The 23578-nt window shown below is 42.2% G+C and overlaps 2 protein-coding genes across 3 annotated transcripts in view; one reads left to right on the top strand and one right to left on the bottom strand.

The window, feature by feature from the left end:
- Nucleotides 1–8542, top strand: part of RIOX2 (ribosomal oxygenase 2) — a 26804-nt gene extending 18262 nt beyond the window's left edge. For both annotated transcript variants that reach the window (XM_007459877.1, XM_007459876.1), the window contains 5 exons: nucleotides 2988–3090; nucleotides 3850–4021; nucleotides 5928–6016; nucleotides 7519–7605; nucleotides 8087–8542. In XM_007459877.1, coding sequence (XP_007459939.1) covers nucleotides 2988–3090; nucleotides 3850–4021; nucleotides 5928–6016; nucleotides 7519–7605; nucleotides 8087–8245 — 610 coding nt within the window. In that variant the 3' untranslated portion in view covers nucleotides 8246–8542. The remainder of the gene's footprint in view (nucleotides 1–2987; nucleotides 3091–3849; nucleotides 4022–5927; nucleotides 6017–7518; nucleotides 7606–8086) is intronic.
- A 1661-nt stretch (nucleotides 8543–10203) lies between these two features.
- CRYBG3 (crystallin beta-gamma domain containing 3) overlaps nucleotides 10204–23578 on the bottom strand; it is a 115270-nt gene continuing 101895 nt past the window's right edge. The window contains exons 20-22 of the mRNA XM_007459875.1: nucleotides 12575–12733; nucleotides 11078–11237; nucleotides 10204–10292 (exon numbers count right to left, since the gene is read on the bottom strand). Of these exons, the coding sequence (XP_007459937.1) occupies nucleotides 10204–10292; nucleotides 11078–11237; nucleotides 12575–12733 (408 nt within the window). The remainder of the gene's footprint in view (nucleotides 10293–11077; nucleotides 11238–12574; nucleotides 12734–23578) is intronic.

Here is a 23578-nt window from a genome sequence, read left to right as displayed (position 1 = left end):
GCCCCCCTTCAAAATTTTTTTTGATTGTGGTAAAATATTTATAACATAGAATGTGCCATTTTAACCATTAAGTGTCCAATTCACTGACATTAATTATATTGACACTGTTGTGCAACCATCACCACTACCTGTTTCCAAGACATTTTCATCTTCCCAAACAGAAACTCTTATCCATTGAAACCTCTGGGTCTATTTTAAGGCTTCCATTTTTTACAGTTCATGAAATTAAAGTCAGAAAGGAAGTCTGAAACAGTGAGTCCTAAAAGCACATGTGCTAAAAACAATTCCAATTAAAACCATGTTCCAGTTCAGCAAGTGCCTCGTCACATGACAGGGCCTGGGCAGCAGTGCCCAGTGAGTCATTTCCTGGTAGCAGCGACCTCAGTAATCCAGGTCCCATTAAAAACGCCAGTCATTAATTTATTCATCATGCAGTACTATACCTCGTGCTAGTTGCTGAGATTGTAGACATTGGACTGAAGGTGCTTTGAGAGAACTTACTCTCTGGAGGTGGTGGAAGGAGGGGAGATAGGCATGTAGGTACCAAACAGTGTGTCACATCCCGTGATAGGTTTGCAGAGGAGACTCTGGGAGCACAGAGGAACGCACTTAGCTAAGCCGGGGCCTCAGGGAAGGCTTTGGAAATGACTTGACACCCAAGCTGAGGGAGATTTACAGGATGAGTAAGTAGAGGTGGGTCAGGAGGTCAGAGTAGGAGAGGATATTCCCGGCCTGAGGGACAGCCAGTCGCCTCCTAACTTCAAAGCTGTATCTTGCAGAACAAGTGAGTAAGCATTCTTCTGCCTCCTCCTCCGGCTTTTCAGCGAGACGTGAACCCCCTGTGTTTAAGAGACAGGAGGAGCTAGCTGGAGTCTGGCCTGAAGTTAGGCTTTCTTTGCCCACAAGTAGAAGCCAAAGCTTGTTTGGGGCTTCCTTTATGTAAAATGCCCTTGTCACCGTGACTGGTTAGGTGCCTTGCATAGCGAGAAACAGTCTCTGAGGGCAGCTCCAGAAGAGCAGAGGTGACTGAGGGGGTGGGTCGTAGGAACTGGGGAAGGGCAGGCTGCAGGGAGGCTGAACCAGAAGTTCGTTCTGGACTAAAGCAGCTCTGTGCCTTGGCAGCCACATATTGATAGTTTGGCCCCAATGAATGTCCATCTTCTGGCGTCCCGCCGTTCAGGTTACTCTGCTGCTCCCTCTTTCTCTAATCCTCCCTCTTTTTCATTTCTCTTGGTTTCCTAGTAGTCGGTTTTCGCTTCCTTGTTTTCCTTCCTCAGTTTCTATTTACTCACAACATTGGCTCATCACAAGGCATCCTCAGTTACTTCTCTGACCTCCCTCGATCTCGTTGAACCTATTAGCTTTTGCTTCCACTGAGTGCCTGACTCGCTGTTTCCCAGTCCCCAGGATGAACTGGTAGCCTTCCCTGGTCCCACCCACCCCCTCTGCAGGCAGCAGGGTTGGGGAAGAGAGGCCTGAGTTAGGATGCCTGCTGGGGGCCGTGGGTAGGCACCGTGACCCGTGCATCTACGCTGGATGCCGACCTGGGCCTTTGTCAGTGGGGCCGGTGCTAGAACGGGACAGATGTAACTCGAGGACCATCGCTCCCTGGAGGTGTCCCTATGCTTTGGTCCTGGTGCTCCTTAAGGCCTGTGGCAGAGTGAGGACTTGGGCCTTTTCCTAACCCCTCTCAAGGGTAGCATTGTTGGAACATTTAGGGCCAGCTGTATGCGACAGTGGCCTGTCGATTTGGCTGCTTTACCAAAGTGAACCCCTCCAGAGGTGTTATTTCCAAACTTTGGAAAGGCCCAAGATCCGTTTTCCTAGAAGAACGCAGAGCTCAATTTAACTGCACTTAAACTCCTCTGTGAGCTACTGCTGCGTGACTTGTACCTGGGACCCTTCAAAGGACGATATTATTTCATGCTGCTGAAAGGTCTCTGTGTCCTCCAGGTCGAAGTTCAATCAAAGGTATGAGGTTGGGTGTAGCATTATGTCACAAGTGGTGAGGCTACCACGGAGGAGTGGACATCTTGGGGGGAAGTGTCTCTCATGTGGCTTTTGTCCTCTTTTGCCACTTTTCCAGGAGGGAAGCATGAAAGTGTTAATTTTGTTACTGAGTGAGAAGCAAAAGTCATACTGTGAATTTCCATCTTGCATGCAGCCAGCAATTTGAAATCTGCTGGTGACACAGAGGAAAATTTTAAACAGCTCAGAAGTGTTTAAAGAGAGCAGTCCCATAGCGTGTGCTTCTCACACTGGCACACATTGAGGAGCGAGCGATTCTAAATGCCCCAGAGAAAGCAGAGGCAATTGAACACTGATGCTCGTCCCGAGATGGTATTTTTGGCCTCTGGCTTCTATCTCCCACCCCAGTAAAACCACTGCCAGGGTTTAACAAGTTGCAAAATCAACTGTTTTGAAATTGTTGATGTTGGATATTTTGCTGAGGAATTTTTATAAGGAACAAAGGAAAATGTAGTGTTTAACTGTTCAGATGATTACACAGTCCGGGGATCTTGCTGTTACCCTAAATGTGTTGCTTTTGGATTTTTTACACATAAAAATCTTTTTAGGTCCTATAATGATTGAGGGTTAAAGTTTCCTGCAAAGCTCTCCTCAAGGCTCTGTGTTATGTAGTTGAAAACATTAAAAAAAAAAAAAAAAATTGGCCCCTTAAACTTCCTAATTTATGACAGTCTGTAATTAATTCTCTGGTATCTTTACGTTTAAGACAAATCATGAAGGAAGCCTAGCTTCCCACCTTTAATTTTGCACCTGAGTGTCTGGGATGGGAAGGAAGGGAAGACTGACTGATGAAGGCCGTAAGTCTTTATGCTGAGTAACGTGAAATTAGTGGAACTCAAGACGTCAGGGCAGGGGAATTGGTGTGACAGTTTGTAGCTTTAGGCTTTTAGTAATCAGTGTTTTATGCACATTTCTTATGTGTTCACTCTTTTTTTTAATTTTCTTGGTACACGTTCCAGTTCCTGGGGAGATTTCCTTTTGGACACCATTGCAGGGCTCGTGTTTGACACTGCAAAGGCAGACGTAGAGCTACGGGCTGGCATACCCCGGCAGCTGCTCCTGGTAAGGAGTAAAGGCAGGTGGGAAAGGACGGGTAACCACGGCCCAGGCCAGCTGAAGCTGTGGCTCCCTCCTCGGGACCCCAGAATCCTCCCCGTGTGAGCCAAGCTTGTCTCCTCCCGGGCACGGTGGTTTGCAGAACGAATGGAGTGCTGCACATTGCATGCCACCCAAAGGACCAACAGTGTTGTGCAGATGGCCCGCTTCCTGTACTTCATGGCGGCAGTGGCAGGCACTGGGAGCTCTGGCTGAATCGGTGCTTGAATGAGTAACTAACCTGGCTTGGGAACTGTAGCCTGAGCACACGTGAGATCACTAGTTAGGACAGACCCACTGGAGAGCCTGGCCTTGGTGTGCTCCCTGGCTTTCCTGTCCGTCCTGGTTTTACCTTTGAAACAGCGGCCCTGTTGGCTAGTTTTGAGAAGATGAGTGCATTAGTGCTGAGTTGAGCAAAGGGTGCTTTCGCGGTCTGAAGCAGTCACCTTAGACAGTGACTTGCTTTTCAAAAGGCAAAGCCGAGACTACCATATTCCCAGGGATCCCTCTTTTAAGGCAGAATCCTGAAAATTGATCTTTTTTTGCAAATGGTAGGCAGCTTACGATGAACAGTGGTTATGAGGAAATAAAAGGATACTGTTCTTAGGGAGTGACATGGATCTGCGTCAGCCCCGGGTGATGGTGGTCAGTGGACTACTCCAGAGACTGGGACCCGGGCAGTAAGGTCGCTGGAGTCTGGGCCTGGACTCACTTCTGTGTTTCTAGCAGGTGGAAACCACAGCCGTTGCAACAAGAAAATTAAGTGGCTTTCTGAGGATGCTTGCGGACCGGCTGGAGGGCACCAGCGAACTGCTTTCGGCAGACATGAAGAAGGATTTTGCTATGAACAGACTCCCGCCTTGCTACGTGGGAGATGGAGCAGAGCTGTCAACACCAGGTAGAGCTTTGCTCTTTTCTTCTGGGTGGTCAGGGGCTAATGTGGGATATTTCGAGCTTTTCTGGGTGGGCACCTCTTTGAGCTGATGGAATGCATGAAGCATTTGAGGATTGATGTGGGCCTATCCTTAGTGTGAGGTTGGACAGGACATGCAGCCTGATGGGGAATGAGAGCCCTGTGATTTGGGGTGAGGAGTATGTGTGTTTAGAGCCCCTCTGGAATTCATCATCTTCAGGAAGTTTTAAGAACTTGAACATTGAAATAATCTTGTTGAGATTAACCCAGGGATGGGTAAAATGTTGCCATCAGCAGGGGCACTACCAGAATGCCCAAGATTATCAGACCTTCTCCCAAGTCCCAGGTGACTATTTTGTGACAGGTGTAAGGTACAGATGACATTGGTAGACTTCTGGGTGGATGGTGATATCGGTGTTCTGGAGCAGAGACCACACCATACTCCTGTAGTCAGACGAAGCTGGGCTTATTGACTTGTAACAGGGAAGAGAGCACGCCACTGGGGGCCGTAGGCACCTCGGTAAAAGGATGTTGGGAAGGATTTACAGGTTTTGGGTTTGAGTTAGGTGATTTTCAGGAGGGTTCAAGGAAGCAGGGCTTTGCTCGGGGTTGAATGCTGTCGGGAAGGAGGGATTCTCGGATTGGGTCTCCTGTAAATCTCAGCCAGTAGCAGGAGGAGTGAAATGAAGCCAAGGTGACAGTTGATAAAGCAGCAGCTGCAGCAGTCACTCAGGTCAGCCAGGACAGGGCACGTTTGGTCACTTCTGTGGTGTGGACAGTGTCCTTGCTTTGGCCTGAGTTCTGACCTGATGATGAAGTGGTCTTGGTTTTGTCTCGATCTCTCTCAGTCACGGCGTGGCCTTGCTTAATATCGGGGTTCTGTGTAATGGCCTGTGTTCAGCTGGAGAACACGGAGACACGGCCGTGAGTGCCAGGCTGGCTCTCAGGCTGCTTCTCTCTTAGTCAGGTACAGGGAGAGTTTCAATTTCACTAATTTTCATAAAAGCCTTATCACCAGTGGAGAACCACTGAGATACACACTCTATAAGGTCCCTTCTAACACTGATTCTATGTACATTTTTATTATAGTCTCCGGGGGCGGGGGGGAGTTTAAAATTTGTTTTTGATAGCATCTACTCAAAATAGCACGTTTTCCCAGCACATATTTTAATCTTTAGCAGAACAGTGTTCTGAGTATCAGCTTATGGCCCAGGATATTTTATCCAGAGCTTTCCTTGCCTTAGTCCTTACAGTCAGTAAAGTTATGATCCCTCAACTCTTTCTCCAGCCAGAAGACCCTGTAAGGCTGGTCTGATTGTAGTGGCTGCTTTTTCACTAAGTTAAATCCAATCTAGGAAAGAGTAGTTTTTTCTGTGGACTTTATTAGGTGGCTTTTTTATGACACTGCACTTGACCTACACAGGCTGAAAAATTTGCCACGGTCATTCATCTAGTAATTGGAGGGGTGGTGCACTTTGAGCTCAGGAAGTCCTTTCAGAGTCCACATGTGGAGCAAGCAGGGGATAGAAACTGGAGACGTGAGAGCGTTCTGTGCAGAAGGCGCGGCAGCCCTGTCTGTACTGTGATAGTATGTGCTCCCCGGGTACTGGCGACAACTGCTTAATGAAGTTACAATTAGATAAATAACAACAGAAGTCTGTACGTGTGTCTTCAGTATAAGGATGAGCTCCATCAAGATGTAAGCTACCCTTTTCAGATCACTGTAAATGTCGGGGAGAGCAAATACTTGAGTTGGAGAGGGCGCCCCACATTTGGATTCACCTGCAGGTTGTTACTAAGTGTACTTCCTAAATAGTTGCTCCTGCAGGCAAGTTTGAGCCTGTTGCTTTCCTCTCTGGAGGCTGGCTTTCCCTCTCTCTGGGTTTTCCAGGTGGACAGTTACCAGGGCTGGACAGCACTGTGAGGCTGCAATTTAGAGACCACGTCGTCCTCACTGTAGGACCCGATCAGGACCCATCCGTGAGTATCCAGAGAAGAGGGTTCCGTTCTTCTCAGGGCATTTCCATCGCAGGCCCCCGGCTATCAGACTGACAAATGGCCCTGCCCTCCTCCTTTGGGCATCCACCTCCTCACAGCTTAATGCCATCTCTTTAGATCATGCCCAGATCTCACTGTTATGGTTCCAAGGTTTCCTGCCTGTTGGGCATTTGAGGGCTTGTCTTCGGCCCCACAGAACCCTCCTTCTTTTCTCTAATTAGTAATTACATGTCTGTTCTCTGTCTCCTAATTCAGGCCAGGTTGCCTTTGCTTAGACGGCCGCAGACCCTGTTCATGCGTCTCCCTGTCTCAGTCCCTCTCCCATTCTGTATACGGCACAGACCTGCCTTTACATATGGTTCTGTTGATGGTTCTTCTCAAAAAAATCTCTATTCTGTAGACGATGGAGAGGAAAATCTACATTCCATACCCTTGCCACCTAGCCCAGTGGTTCCCCAAACTGGCTGATTAACTGGAAGATTTTTAGAACTTATAAGTTCCTGGGCTTCGTCTGGTGTGGAGCCTCTGCATTTATTTTGAAAGCACCCCACACAACCCTAAAGCCCTTGGGAACTCTCCCATGCCCTGTGGCTTCACCCTGTTCCTCCTAGTCAGCTTTCTTGGGAGATGTCCAATGAATGTCTGGAGGAGATGAGAGTCGGGGGGCACCTAGATGTCTCCATAACCAGATTTTTCCAGCCATCAGGGCCAGACCTGGAGAAGACAGGTTTATAACATATATATAAAACCTCAAAAGTATATACTCCTACATCCCCATTTAAAAAAAGAAAATCCTAGTTATTCTGATAACCAATCAGTCAGTTTGAGGCATTCTATTTCAGGCTAAGGCTTTTTGGTCCTCATCTGAGTGAGAGGTGACAAGGAATTTCTAAAGGTTCTGGAAGAGATAATAAACTGCACTGTGTTAAGGCGGGTGGAGAGGGAAGAGAAGTCGAGACCATTCGGAAGCCTACTTTACTATACATGGAATAGAAGTTTTTATAGATCACATAGCTGGTATTTCTTAGGAATTAATAGTTACTCTGGTGTTCATAGAGTGTCCATTTACGTATACCTAGGAATGTCAAATTTTTCTGATGCAAAAAGATAGTGCAGGTATGATGAAACGAAAAACTTGAATGTTTCATTGGTAAGTAAGTTGATATATAAATGGTTGCTTTTTCATTAGGTCAAGTTTCTGAAGATGCTGTTATCTTTTTAAAAAATGACTTGAGTGGTTATTTGCTGCTACAAATAGTAATCTGTGAGCACTATAATGAAATACGTTCATTCTACATTGCGTGCGTATATATTTATCTGTATCATAATTTTTTGCCAGAAGGATTCTTTAGTGTTCAATAAATTTCACTTAAGCACTGAGGCATTAAGATTTTTCTTGGTGTTGACCTTTGTTATTGGAAAACCCTCCTAGTATTGAAGTGCTCAATATTTTGGTGTTGACGACTTGCTGTTTTTCTTTTAAGGATGAAACTCGAGAAAAGATGGTTTACATCTATCATTCCTTAAAGAATAGGAGAGAGACACACATGATGGGAAATGAGGAAACAGAGGTTTGTTCCAGCCTAAAGTGCATGTCTTTCCTGTGATTTGGTGGTGGCTGGGAAGAATCTGTTACCTTTGATTTATGGGTAATGACCTTTTTTATGACTGCAGTGTGGACTTCACATTTCACAAATTGACAGCCCTTGCACAGGGATGATTAAGTCAGACATTTCTGTGATATATATACCCGCTTTAAAAGATACTAGGACCCTGTGGCCTTGTAGGAAGGGTGTAACAAATGTGAAGCATTTCAAAGGATTAATATTTCTTACTCTATAAAACGTAGAGTACCTTTCATGAAGTCTGAGTTTTCATATGGGAATTAGCAACTTTCATAAGTTATGAAAGTTATATCTAGTTATCTGATGATAGTTTTTGTTAAGTAGCTTATCTGAAACAAGTTTCATACTTGTGAAGGATATCAATAATGATGTATTGAGAAATTATGGAAAATGCCCCTCAGTGACTAAATAGTTTATCTTTTTTCAGTCTCATGGACTTCGCTTTCCTTTATCACATATCGATGCACTGAAGCAAATTTGGGACAGTTCAGCTATTTCTGTCAAGGACCTGAAACTTACTACAGATGAGGAAAAGCAAAGCCTGGTATTATCCCTCTGGACAGAATGTTTAATCCAAGTAGTCTAGTGCCTTTGCTTCTTTTTTAATATGTATATATAAAATAGTAGACACTTGATTCTGCAAAGATGTACGTGCTAGGGAGCCCCTGTTGCTTTGAGCCAAGGACATAATGACTGTAACTTTCCTTACCTGTGTATCTAATAACAACATGAGACCTACCTGTTAGAGGTGACCAGTTGGCCATATGTGCTAACAAACAGAGGTACATAGAACAGCAAATTACTAAATGTCCCAGAAGGTGACAAAAACCGTACTTCTTGACAAGTTTATTTAATCCAGTGTGTGGTAGAGAAGGCACAGCTCAATAAATGTATCATTTAAATTTACATGTCGTTACCTGGCTTTGTCTTTGTTCTTTGGAAGAAACAACTTCTTTAAAGAGCCTCACTGGCTCTAGAAAAATTTTAAACAATTAACATGAAGCATTTTTTAACTTGGTTTTTTACAGTGAAAATACACATACCTACCTTTGTGTATACACAAGGCCTCCCATTAAAATAAAGTTACCCTATAACATCAGTTTCATTAAATAATACTGCCACACTAACAGGCACTCACATCTGTGGGCATAAAATAGTTTTACAGATGTGGCTTGAAAGATGACAAAAGAAGAGCCTGAGATTGAAGGGAAGAAAAAAAAACAAACAATAATATTTACATGGAAAGACCAAGTCTCTGTAAAAAATACTCAAAATAGTGGGGTCTTTGAGTTTAAACAAACAAACAGATCACTGTTACTTTACATTCTAAAGTGCATACAGGTTGATATTTTTTAAAATATCACTGGAGAATTTAATCTTTCTGTATATAAAAATAGAGCAGACCTTTTTCTGCTTTCTGGCAAAAGTTGGGGATGAAGGGAACAGTTGTCTCAATGTAAGTTTAAAACCAACTCAGGAGGGAAAAATGCTTGAGAATTGTATAGTGATGGTGGTAATGATTACTTGAAACTAAGTCAAAGACATTATCCTACCTGATTATGCTAGAATGAAAGCTATTTAAAATGGGAGTGAAAAACTGACTTTTCTGTCACATTTTGTAAAGTAAAGTGGTATAGTCAAGGATCAAATACTACTTGGTCTTAATTTGAACATCTGAAATTTCCCCTTACTTCAGGCAAAGAAAAATTTGACTATTCTTACACGTAGGTGACAGAGTCTTTATAAACACTTCTTGAGGGTAGATCAGGTGAGGTCTCAGAACCAGGATAGGTAAGCCCTGGTTACTTAGAGTCTTGTCACCCAGAAGGGTGTCTCTGTTAATACTTAAGAGTGCAAGGACAGCCGCAGGCTATTTGTGCTTTTTTAGTTTGAAGGACCGAGCAAAGAAGAGCCACAGAAAACACTCCTGTACTTGAGCCTTTTCCTTACAAAGCTGAGGTCCCCTCCCTGGGGTCAGTTACAAGTGTGAATACTTACGGTGCTTCAGTTATAAAAGCTTCAATAGGGAATCTTTAATGTTTATCTAATACAGCAGCTTAATAGTAAGGTTTATTAAATATGTTTTCAGATATTGCTAAAAAATTATTCATCTTTTTAAAAAAAGTACGACTTGACCTATAGGACTCTGCTTCTCTGTGCCTTGCGTTCACACACACATCGACGAGGAGATTAATAACTAACACAGGATGACAGCATCACCAGTGTCCTAAAATGGCTATCAGGGACAGGATTCGTGTTTGGTGGAAAGGAGAGAGAACAGACTTCAAGAAACTTGCTCACCGAAGCTGGAGATCAAGCAGGAGTAGGACCTTTCCCAGAAATCGTTAACGCATTCTTCACAGGAACACTGAATGACTGGCAAGAATATTTTGAGCTTTTCCATGGTTAACAACAATAGTCTTCAAGGTCGGGGAAGTTCTTTCTGCTCAGTGACCCCAGAAGCATGAGGACAGGTAGCTTCCTTTTCACGGGGCATGAGGGTCCTTCCTCCTTTGCTGTCTCTCAGGGATGCTGCAGATTCTCTCACAGTATTTCAATGTCCCATTTCTGTGTTTCTTCTCCCTCCAGGGGCTCATTTACAATCACATGAGTTTTGTCATAATAATTTCCTCCTAAAACAGAAATCCCAAAAGGAAAGATTATTTGTTCACACAGGTGCTTAGCAATTTCACAGTTTTCACAGGCTTTTGCTCAGCCCACTCACTGTTGGGGTAGATTAATATGTCATTTGTAAAGCGGTCTGAAATGGGAAACTGAGGTTAAACGGGCATAGCTATTCTTCACCTGAAATCAGACATTATGACTGATTGAAAAGCTAAGCGGTATAATAGATGTTTGCATAAGCGGTGTGCCCTGACAGTGGGATTCTTAAGAACACGGTGCTCTAGCTCAGCGTCAGGTACTGGGTTTTAGTTTCTACACCAAGAGTGGCTATGACTAACTCAATTAAAGCGACGGCACTGAATAATATTGGCCCTGACCTTGGCTGAACGCAAAAACAAGTTTAAATGGTAAATTTAAAGGACCATACATTTTAAGGACCACGGCAATGCACAACAGAAAGTGAGAGGTATTTCTTTAGGAAATGGATGACATTTTATGGTTGAGGATGCTTCAAATTTAGAAATGTTCTCAAAGATCATGTAGAAAATGAAAATTTTACAGCTGCACTGATAAACAAAAACCTTTGTAGGCTTGGTCCTTAGGCTTTTTCTTGATCCATATATAGCTAATTGTTTTGTTAAAATGGCATATCTCGACTTTTTCAAGCATAATTTAAAATGATTTAATATTTCCCTTATGCATAAGGACTTCTTTTACCCATAAGGAGGAGGCGGCTTGGAATTTAAAATGAATATCCAAGGACACAGAACACTGGGTTTCATCACAGGCCTACCTTTAACATCAAGGACAAGTTGGTCACTGAGGTAGGAGCTGATGGTCCCATTTTTGTTCAGTCTCCACTTCTGCCTGAACTGCCCATGTTCAGTCCATAGGGCAACTTTAGCTCCAGGTATGTCTCGACCACCAATCACATCGAGACACGTGTCACTGGCCTAAAAGGGTCAAGAAATAAATTGGCAGTACTGTGTTTACTAAAATCAACTGGATTGGGCCCCTTTTCTTTCATGTGAACAGAGACATAACTGTCTAATCTCAAAAGAAAACTAGCATAATTATAAATTCAGTCAACTTTTTAAGCCTTCTTTATGGCTGAAGGAAGGAGATGGTATGGAAATAAACGTACTGAACTAGAGGTACTTGTTTTTAAAAGGATGGTCTGGGGCTTCCCTGGTGGCGCGGTGGTTGGGCGTCCTGGGCTGTGGCCGCTGGGCCTGCGCGTCCGGAGCCTGTGCTCCGCAGCGGGAGAGGCCACGGCAGTGAGAGGCCCGCGTACCGCAAAAAAAAAAAAAACAAAAAAAACAAAAAAGGATGGTCTGGATCTGACAACAGATGGTCAAAGGTTTGTTGAATTACAATTAAATGTTGAATCCCTGTTAGCTTAAATGTGTAAGGTCGAGCCTGTTTTTCTTACGAAAACATGGGGTGGGCTTCCCTGGTGGCGCGGTGGTTGGGAGTCCGCCTGCCGATGCAGGGGACACGGGTTCGTGCCCCGGTCCGGGAGGATCCCACATGCCGCGGAGCGGCTGGGCCCATGAGCCGTGGCCGCTGAGCCTGCGCGTCTGGAGCCTGTGCTCCGCAACGGGAAAGGCCACAACAGTGAGAGGCCCACACACCGCAAAACAAAAACAAACAAAAAACATTGGGTGATGTGCAAGATACCCAGACAATAATTACTTTTAAGTGCTCTTCATTTTTGTTGAAGCATGAGAATATGGTCAGTAATCCACTGGTGATATAATAAAACTGGTGTCTTATTCCCCACAGCATCAAACATAATGGAAGGGTTGCAGAGAAACAAAGAAAACTAAATTTTATTTTCTAAGCTTCCTCCAAAAAACAGCAGCTTTCTTCTACCTTCATTGTATATTTTGAAGATGAGGAGGCTTCAACATGTTTGGAATCACAAAGACAGCTAAATTAATCTGGGCCACAGAGTGTAAGGGACGTCTCACAAAAGCACATTGTCCATTTGGGTACAGTGACTTATCATTGGTTTAAAAAAAAACATTTAGGAATATCCATAGTATGTGTTAGTCTTACTTTTTACTTTAAAATAGAGAATTTTTTGATGTAGAAAATCTAGTTTCTAAGTCCATTTCACCTAGATGCTTCAGTAATATATATGTCAATGTTCTTATAATTATGCAAAAAACTGTTGATAGGAAATTGCATTATTTTATCATGCCATTTGATTTGGCAAGATTCTGGTTTCCAAACGAAAAAGACCAAAGACCGAAAAGTGGGGTATCCTATCAGTGGGGTTGGTTACCTTGGATTTAAAGAGTCCTCGACGGTAGTGCCAGATCTGAGTATTTTTCCCACTGTAGGGAGAAAGGCACACAGATGTTGCCCTGGTGTTAGCTACAGTTCCGGTGACTGTCAGATACTCATCCCGGGCTCGGTTCTTTATTCTAATGTACACTGCAGGCTGTGATGGGAGGAACAGAGACATTTTGAAAAAGCCTTTTGAATCTGGAAATCAATCTTTCCAAAGGAGAGCTTGAGGGGGATGTGAGAGGTAACAGAATTTAGCTTATTTATGTCTTTCACTTTAGCAGGTGTGTGTAAATTAATATTTTTCTATTAACAAATCCTTACACCACAGAGCACACAGCTTAAATTGTACAGTCTCTATTATATTTTTTCTGAAATACACTCTTTTGGGAGGGTGAAAGGTAATAGTTTCATTCACTCGCGCTCCATTATGGCAAGGGGCGGTGCAGAATTAGGCACTTAATGAGGTTCATTCCCTAACTACTATGCCCCAGCTGGCCTGAGGAAGGCAGAGGAGTAGGAATAAGGGCAGGGTACTACCTACATGGATGTAACAACAACTTAGCAGCGACAGTGCAATCATCAGACATCCTGGCTTGAGCTATGATTAAGTGCCCAATGAATGCTATGGGAGGTCTTGAAAAACCCAGGTAGCTGAGGGCCCTAGTAGCACTGGTAATTTCTTTGTTTATACTTTGTTGACCTTAATATTTCAAGGAAAGAGACCATGCATGTAGGTGATCACTATGCAGGTATTCAAAAACTGGGTAACAAAGGACTTCATCTCCTGGGCCTGGACTATATACAAGAAGTTTGCAAATAAAATATTAAATCTGGGACTTGCCTCTATGGGTAACAGTTATTATTTATTGAGACTTAGTCCTAAATGCTTTCTGGGCCACAGCATATCATCTGTCAGAATTAATGACCAGAACAACCCCTCAAGAAAGTACAATTATGACCCGCATTTTTGTAAATAAGGGTGACGCAGACAAGGAAGAGCCAGGCTTGTCTGCACCAAAACACTCCCTCTTCACCCTGATGCTCTAAGGCCTGTGTGAGAAATGCACTAGTTACTCTCAGACACAGGGAATGAGACCGATTCCAAAAGTGGCAGTGAAATAAGATGACAAGACACAGCACATGACTGAAGCTCCACAGAAACTATTCTTTCAGCCCCAGGACTTAGGCCTCCAGTCTTAATGTAATATAACACAGGACACCCAACATCCCCACCCTGGGTCAGGTGTTGGCATCCCAGTTACAACCCCGTCAAATAATAGTGACACATGATCTGTTATTTAACAAAGGAGCACTTTCACTCTGAGAAATGTTAAGTGCTAGGTAAATTCAACAAGGTATCATGGTAAACCCACCAATGAATATTCTATTTTGAAACTTAAGATGGGTCAACATGAGACCAGTTAAAGTTTGCCTTCCTAAGGAAATAAACATTCGGAACACTTAAATGAGCAAATAGAAAAGACATTTTTTTTTTTTTTTAATCTGGTAATGAAAAGCAGGTGAAAAAGACCTCTACTAGGCAAAATGTTTTAAGTGTTTCAAACCACTACTTGCACATTCATAGTGCAACAGTAGGTACTTAAATTCCCATAATTCAAAAGTCTATAAATCATAATTCTATAAATCTCCCACCGCAATTAATTCCGGACGCTTCAGTACATTCTTTGCTACAGTTTCCTTACCTTATATATATAAGAAAACAGGTGTGACCTTCACAGATGACAGAGTTCCAGTTACGTTAGGACCAAACATCACAGTTTTAATCCGTTAACTCAAGCAAGGTACTAATTACCCTTATTACACACTTGTAGTCTGACTCCTCTGTAATTATACATTAAAACACCGATATGGGGGGCTTCCCTGGTGGCGCAGTGCTTGAGAGTCCGCCTGCCGATGCAGGAGACGCGGGTTCGTGCCCCGTTTCGGGAGGATCCCACATGCCGCGGAGCGGCTGGGCCCGTGAGCCATGGCCGCTGAGCCTGCGCGTCCGGAGCCTGTGCTCCGCAAATGGGAGAGGCCGCGACAGTGAGAGGCCCGCATAACGCAAGAAAAAAAAAAAAAGCAATATCCAACTATGTGCTGTCTACAGCAGACTCACTTTAGATTTCAGGACACATGTAACTAAAAAAAAAAAAAAAAAAAAAAAAAAAAAAAAAACAAAAAAACACCGATATGCAGTATAATTACCTTAGTGACTTCCTAATTCCCAAGCTCAAAGAGGATCACATTTTAATGATTCCTGAATTTCTAAACAAGAATATAAACTAAAGCAGTGCCAAGAGCTTTACCAAAAAGGAAATAGGACCCATGATACTGTTTTAGAAACCTAGAATTCCTTTGCTGCGTTTCAAAGCTGTGGCCTAAATGAACAAAGGAAAATAATCTATTAAAATATTATTTTGAAATTAAACGTTTAACCAGGAATAATTTCCCAAAGCACAATGCAAGGAGAATAATATATAACGTTAATTGTCAAAAAACTATGTAAAATCAGAGGCCACTGTTCTAGCTATTCTTTATCTCAGGGCCCTGAACAATAGGCAGGGACATCCTTCCCCAGCAAGGAACCCCCCTTCAAAAGTGAGGGAAATGTTCTCAGCATCCAACTTGGCTTCTAAAGTTTCTAACAACATGGGATTAAGCGTTATTATATAGTCGGTAAAAGATAAACTGAAATCCCACTTCAGCCGTGCTTTTTCCCCACGGCTTTTCAGGGCGGTTACCCATCATCCCATGTGACAGGGCTGAGGAATAAGCAAGATGTGAGGGTCAGGAAATCCTGTACCACACACTCTGCCAAGAAAGTGCACTGATGTTTAGTATCCCTCAGTCGGGCATCTCTGGTTCTCTCAAAGGACATCGTGAATAAAGAATCTTTCAAAATAAATGTGCTACCACGGCAATGCGAGCCATGTGTTATGTCAGTCTCTTATTTAACCCTCACAGTGATACTGAGAGGTAAGCAGTGTGATCACTGTTTCACCAGTGAGGAATCTGAGGTGCCAAGAAATGAAGTGACTCACCCCAAGTCATACTGCTTGTGAGTGGCAGAGCTAGGATTTGAACCAACAGAACCAGAGTGGCAGGGATGAGCATGGTGTGTGTGTGTGTGTGTGTGTGTGTGTGTGTGTGTGTGTGCGCGCGCACACGCGTCCAGGGAGAAAAGGTAAGACAGACAGACCAGGGCTGGTGTGTGTGTGTGTGTGTGTGTGTGTGTGTGTGTGTGTGTGTGTGTGTGTGTGTGTGACAGAGCGAGAGAGAAGGGGGCAGCAAGACCAATAATTAGGGTAACTTTATTGGCTACCATTTATTTACCACTTATATGTCAGATATGAAAATCAGAGCCTCAGCATTTATACCCACTATGCTACCTACACTCGCTCAGTGCCTTAAGTATATGGTACCACACTGTAAATGCTTCTCTCATTTTGGAGGAAAGTAGGGTGTGGTGGTTTTAAGGACACAGATGTTAGAGCATAATAGGTATGGGTTCAAATCCTGGTTCTGACACTTGGATGACTTTTGCCAATTTGCTTTCTCTCTCTCAGCCTTATTTTTCCTTCTAGAAAACAGGAATACAGTTGACCTTTAGACAATGCAGGGGTGAAGGGCACCAACCCTCTGCACAGTTGAAAATCTGAGCATAACTTATAGTCGGCCCTCTGCATCCTCGGTTCCACATCTGTGGATTCAACCAACCTTGGATCACTGTAGTACTGTAATGCTGTAGTATTTATTGGAAAAATTGGAGTATAAGTGGACCCACACATTTCAAGCCCATGTTCAAGAGTCAACTGTAGTAACTCCTACCCTAAAGGACTATTGTTGGAATCAAGTGTGAAAGTGTTTCTAAAGGGTTCAGAGAAGTACCAATGGCATATCCGTTGGCCACAGTACCCCTAAAGCCTAGCATGGGTTCCTACCCTCTGTGAAACCTCCCACCACTCCCACACATGTTCATGCTTCCTTCCTCTGAATCAGGCATTGCCTGTGGCTTTTAGATGATTACACACTGTTTTGCACTTTTCTTAGCTTTTAATTTTTTTTTTTTTTCTTTTTGCGGTATGCAGGCCTCTCACTGCCGCGGCCTCTCCCGTTGCGTAGCACAGGCTCCGGACGCGCAGGCTCAGCGGCCACGGCTCACGGGCCCAGCCGCTCCACGGCATGTGGGATCTTCCCAGACCGGGGCACAAACCCGTGTCCCCTGCATCGGCAGGTGGACTCCCAACCACCGCGCCACCAGGGAAGCCCCTAGCTTTTAATTTTTTAAAAAAGTTTTAGTACAATTTTTAAAGGTTACTTTCCATTTACAGTTATTACAAAATATTGGCTGTATTCCCCGTGTTGTACCATACATCCTTGGGCCTATCTTACAGCCAATAGTCTCTACTTCCTACTCCTCCTCCCCTATTTGTTACCCCTCCCCAGTCTCCCCACTGGTAACCACTAGTTTGTTCTCTATATCTGTGCATCTGCTTCTTTTTTGTTATAGTCACTAGTTTGTTGTATCCTTTAGATTCCACATGTAAGTGATATCATACAGTACTTGTCTTTCTCTGACTTATTTCACCAAGCATAATGCCCTCCAAGTCTAACCATCTTGCTGCAAATGGCAAAATTTCAGTTTTTTGTATGGCTGAGTAGTATTTCATCGTGTGTGTGTGTGTGTGTGTACACACACACACACACACACACATCACGTCTTCTTTGTCCATTCATCTGTTGATGGACACTTAGGTCGCTTCCACATCTTGGCAATTGTAAATAATGCTGCTATGAACATTGGGGTGCACGTACCTTTTTGAATTAGTGTTTTTGGTTTTTTGGGACATATACCCAGGAGTGGAATTGCTGGGTCATATGGTAGTTCTATTTTTAGTTTTTTGAAAAACCTCCATACTGTTTTCCACAGTGGCTGCACCAATTTACATTCCCACCAACAGTGCACAAGGATTCCCTTTTCTCCACATCCTCATCAACATTTCTTTTTTGTCTTCTTTTTGATAATAGCCATTCTGACAGGTGTGATGTGATGTCCCATTGTGGTTTTAACTTGCATTTCTCTGATGGTTAGTGATGTTGAACATCTTTTCAGGTGCCTGTTGGCCATCTGCACTTCCTCTTTGTAAAGATGTCTGTTCAGTTCTTCTGCCCATTTTTAAATCACGTTGTATATTTTTTGTGTTGAGCTATTCAAGCTGTTTTTATGTGTTGTATATTAATCTCTTATCAGTCATATCATTTGCAAACATTTTCTTCCATTCAGTAGATTGCCTTTTCATTTTGTTGATGATTTGTTTTGCAAAAGCTTTTATGTGTAATTAGGTCCCATTTATTTTTGCTTTTATTTCCTTTATTTTAGGAGATGGATCCAAAAAAATATTGCTGTGATTTATGTCAGAGTGTTCTGCCTATGTTTTCCTCTAGGGGTTTTATACCATCCAGTATTATATTTAGGTCTTTAATCCATTTTGCGTTTATTTTTGTATATGGTGTTAGAGAATGTTCTAATTTGATTTTTTTATGGGTAGCTCTCCAGTTTTCCCAGCACCACTTATTGAAGAGACTGTCTTTTCTCCATTACATATTCTTGCCTCCTTTGTCACAGAATGACTGCATGGGTGCATGGGTTTTTTTCCGGGGTCTCTATCCTATTCCACGGATGTATGTGTCTGTTTGTGTGCCAGTACCATAATGCTTTGATTACTGTAGCTTTGTACAAGAGTATAGTCCGAAGTCAAGGAGTGTGATGCCTCCAGCTCAGTTCTTTCTCAAAATTGCTTTGGCTATTCGGGGGTCTTTTGTTTCCATTATACATTTTAAAATTATTTTAGTTCCCTGAAAAATGCCATTGGTATTTTGATAGGGATTGCATTGAATATGTTGACTGCCTTAGGAAGTATGGTCATTTTAACAATACTGATTCATCCAATCCAACAACACGGTAAATCTCTCCATCTGTTTGTGTTGTCTTCAGTTTCTTTCATCAGTGTCTTAAGGTTTTCCAAATACAGGTCTTTTGCCTCCTTAGGTAAGTTTATTCCTAGGTGCTTTTTTCTTTTTGATGCAATGGTAAATGGGATTGTTTCTTTACTTTCTTTTTCTGAAAGTTCATTGTTAGTGTATAGAAATGCAACAAATTCCAGCATATTAATTTTGGATCCTGCAACTTTACTGAATTCATTGATGAGCTCTAGTATTCTGGTGGCATCTTTAGGATCTTCTTTGTATAGTATCATGTCATCTGCAAACAGTGACAATTTTACTTCTTTCCAATTTGGATTCATTTTATTTCTTTTTTTTTGTCTGATTGCTGTGGCTAGGACTCCCAATACTGTGTTGAATAAAAGTGGCAAGAGTGGACATCCTTATCTTGTTCCTGATCTTAGAGGAAATTTCTTTAGCTTTTCATCCTTGAGTATAATGTTAGCTGTAGGTTTGTCATATATGGCCTTTATTATGTTGAGTTATGTTCCCTCCGTGCCCACTTTCTGGAGAGTTTCTATTGTAAATGGATGTTGAATTTTGTCAAAAGCTTTCTCTGTATCTGTTGAGATGAACATATGTTTTTTTATTCTTTAATTTGTTGGTGTGGTATATCACACTGATTGATTTGCAGATACTGAAAAATCCTTCCATCCCTGGGATACATCCCACTTGATCATGGTGTATGATCCCTTTTAATGTATTGTTGGATTTGGTTTGATATTATTTTGTTGAGGCTTTTGGCATGTATGTTCATTAGTGATACTGGCCTGTAATTTTCTTTTTTTGTGGATATCTTTGTCTGGTTTTGGTATCGGGGTGATGCTGGCTTCAGAGAATGAGTTTGGAACTGTTCCTTCCTCTGCAATTTTTTGGAATAGTTTCAGAAGGACAGGGGTTAACTCTTCTCTAAATATTTGGTAGAATTCACCTGTGAAGCCGTCTAGTCCTGGACTTTTGTTTGTTGGGAGTTTTCGAATTACTGATTCAATTTCATTACTGGTAATTGGTCTGTTCATATTTTCTATTTCTTCCTGCTTCAGTCTTGGGAGATTACACCTTTCTAAAAATTTGTCCATTTCTTCCAGGTTGTCCATTCTATTGGCAGATGGTTGCTTGTAGTAGTCTCCTATGAGCCTCTGTATTTCTGTGGTGTCGGCTGTAACTTCTTTTTCACTTCTGATTTAACTGATTTGGGCCCTCTCCCCTTTTTTTTTTCCTGATGAGTCTGGCTAAAGGTTTATCAGAGAACCAGCTTTTAGTTTCATTGATCTTTTCTATTGTGCTTTTAGTCTCTATTTCATTTATTTCTGCTCTGATCTTTATGATTTCTTTCCTTCTACTAACTTTGGGTTTTGTTTCTTCTTTCTTTAGTTGCTTTAGGCATAAGGTTTAGGTTGTTTGAGATCTTTCTTGTTTCCTGAAGTAAGCCTGTATCACTGTAAACTTCCCTCTTAGAACTGCTTTTGCTGTGTCCCATAGGTTTTGGATTGTTGTGTTTTCATTTTCATTTGTCCCTAGGTATTTTCTGATTTCCTCTTTGATTTCTTCAGTGATCCATTGGTTATTTAGTTGTTTAGCCTTGTTTAACCTTCACAGGCTTGTGTCTTTTGCAGTTTTTTTCTTGCAGCTGATTTCTAGTCTCGTAGCATGGTGGTCGGAAAAGATACTTGATTTCAATTTTCTTAAATTTACCGAGGCTTGTTTTGTGGCCTAGCGTGTGATATATCCTGGAGAATGTTCCAGGTATACTTTGAAAAGAATGTGTATTTTGCTGCTTTTGGATGGAATGCTCTGTATATATAAATTAAATCTATTTGGTCTAATGTGTCACTTAAGGTCAGTGTTTCCTTATTGATTTTCTGTCTGATCTGTCCATTGATGTGAATGGGGTATTAAAGTCCCCTACTATTATTGTGTTACTGTTAATTTCTCGTTTTATGTTTGCTAATATTTACCTCATATATTGAGGTGCTCCTATGTTGGGTGCATATATATTTACAATTGTTATGTCATCTTCTTGGATTGATCCCTTGATCATTATATAGGGTCCTTCTTTGCCTCTTGTAACACTATTTTAAAGTCTTATTTTGTCTAGTGTTAAGTATTGCTACTCTGGCTTTCTTTTGATTTCCACTTGCATGGAATACCTTTCTCCAAACCCTCACTTTTGGTCTGTATGTGTCTCTAGATCTAAAGTGAGTCTCTTGTAGACAGCATATATACAGGTCTTGCTTTTGCATCCATTCAGCCACTCTGTGTCTTTAGGTTGGAGCATTTAGCCTGTTTATGTTTAAGGTAATTATCGATACATATGTTCTTACTGCCATTTTGTTAACTGTTTTGGATTTGTTTTTATAGGCCCTTTTCTCCCCTTTTTCTTCTTTTGTTCTCTTCTAATGTGATTTGATGACTATCTTTAGTGTTATGTTTGCATTCCTTTTTCCTTTTTGTGTGTGTGTCTGTTGTAGATTTTTGGCTTATGGTTGCCATTAGGTTTCTATATAGCAGCCTACAGATGTAAGTAATTGTTTTAAGTTGCTGATCTCTTAATCCCAAATGCACTTTAACTACAGCCTCTAGTTGTGCTCTCCTCCCCTCATGATTACTGTTGTTGATGTCATGTTTTACACCTAATTGTTTTGTGTATCCCTTAACTGCTTATTGTGGATATAGATGATTTTACTTTTGCTTTGTAACCTCCCTACTAGCTTTGTGTGTGGATGATTCCCTACCCTTACTGCTTGTTTGCCTTTACCGGTGAGCTTTTTCATTTCATAATTTTCTTGTTTCTTGTTGTGGCCTTTTCTTTTTTTGCCTAGAGAAGTTCCTCTAACATTTGTTGTAAAGCTGATTTGGTTGTGCTGAACTCTTTTAGCTTTTGCTTGTCTGTAGAGATTTTGCTTTCTCCATGAAATGTGAACAAGAACCTTGATGGGTGGAGTATTCTTGCTTGTAGGTTTTTCCCTTTCATCACTTTAAATATATCATGCCACTCCCTTCTGGCCTGCAGTTTCTGCTGAAAAATCAGCTCATAGCTTTATGGGAGTTCCCTTGTATGTCATATGTTGCTTTTCCCTCACTGCTTTTAATATTCTCTCTTTATCCTTAACTTTTGTCACTTTAATTACAATGTGTCTTGGTATGTTCCTCTTTGGGTTAATCCTGTATTGGACTCTCTGCGCTTCCTGGACTAGAGTGACTGTTTCTTTCTCCAGGTTAGGGAAGTTTTCAGCTATTATGTCTCAAATATTTTCTCAGGCCCTTTCTCCTGCTCTTATCCTTCTGGGACCCCTACAATGTAAATATTAGTGTGCTTGATGTTGTACCACAGGGCTCTTAAACTGTCCTCCTTCTTTTTCTCTTTTCTTCTTTTGTTTAGCGTCAGTGATTTCCACTACTCTGTCTTCCAGCTCACTGATCTGTTTGCCACCTACCTCTTTGAGAGGCTCTCCAAGACCAGCAGGTAGGTCTGGCCCAGGTTCTTATCAAATTACTGCTTTTGCCCTGGGGATTGTGTATGGGATTTTGTTTGCACCGTTTAAGAGTGACATCTCTATTTTCCCCCGTCCTGTGGGGCTCCCGAAATTAAGCCCCACTGGCCTTCAAAGCCAAATGCTCTGGGGGATCGTCTTCCTGGTGCAGGACCCCCAGGCTGGTGAGCCCAATGTAGGGCTCAGAACCCTCACTCCTTTGGGAGAACCTCTGCAATATAATTATTCTCCAGGTTTTGGGTCACCCACTCAGGGGTATGTGATTTGATTCTACTGCAAGTCTGTCCCTCCTACTCGTTGTGGTTCCTTCTATATGTCTTCAGTTATAGAATGTCTTTCCTGGTAGGTTCCAGTCTTTTTCATCGACGGCTGTTCTGCAGATCGTTGTGATTTGGGTGTGCTTGTGAGAGGAGGTGAGCTCAGGGTCTTTCTAGTCTGCCATATTGGCCCCTCCCCATTTTGCAGTCTATATTACTGCTTTGAGTTGGACATGTCTTTTACCCAACAAAAATGTAAGCTCCAAGAAGGCCAAAATCATGTCTACCCTTATATATCTTCCATAATTTTTCTGCATAATGTCAAACATTCACTTATCCATTTATACATTCGTTCCTTCATTAAACAAATAGTCCCTGAGTTCCTACAATGTGCCAGACGTTGTGACAGGGTAGAGTAATAAGCAAAATAGGCACAGCCCCTGCCTTCACGGGGCTTCTAGCAGAGTGAGAAAGCACCCAGTCCAACGACAACTATGTCATGACAAACTGCCGGCAGTGTCTTGTAGAAAAAGAACCAGGTCTTTAAGGATGTAGTTTGGATTTAGAGAGAGAGTGAAAGAGGCTTCCTGGAGGACCTGACACTACAGATGAACTTAGAAGGAGAAGTAAGAACTAGCCAGGCAAAGAATGGGGGGAGAAACTTCTAGACAGAGGGCAGAGCCTGTGTTAAGCGTGGGAAAACACCCTGTGTGCTGGTGCATGTGACAGCCATGCGTGTGAGTGGGAGATGATGAGAGATGAGGCTGGAGAAGCCAGGGGGAGCCAGATCACATAGGACACGTTGAAGAGATTAGACTATATCCGAAGTGCAGTGGGAAGCTTTTGAATAGAAGACTGACAAGCAGTAGGTGTGCAATAAATACTATGTTAATTAAATTGCCAGGATCCATCCTGAGTATTATATAAGTGGGGGGAAAAAGCCAAGCACTTAAGAAGTAAAACTAGTGCACTCTCAGAGTTCATTCTTCTTTCCACTGCTTGCCACAGAGCTTATGATACTTATTTTCCCATGAAAAGGCAACAAGGTCAATAAGATTCTGGACTCAAAGCTAAAACCCAGTGCCGACCTTAGGTACAATTTTATGAATTAGTTAAAATCTATAAAATCCCCATCCTAATCAGAGCCTCCTATAACATAAATGGCAAACTAAATTGTACGGTCCATAGTTCAGATGCTGTGGTTTTTGACATTTCTACTAAGAAATGGAGCTATTTTGG

Source organism: Lipotes vexillifer, unplaced genomic scaffold, assembly GCF_000442215.2.
Source record: "Lipotes vexillifer unplaced genomic scaffold, Lipotes_vexillifer_v1.1 scaffold448, whole genome shotgun sequence".
Classification (NCBI taxonomy): domain Eukaryota; kingdom Metazoa; phylum Chordata; class Mammalia; order Artiodactyla; family Lipotidae; genus Lipotes; species Lipotes vexillifer.
Note: the sequence above shows the minus strand (reverse complement) of the source record. Positions and strands in the feature narration are given on the sequence as shown.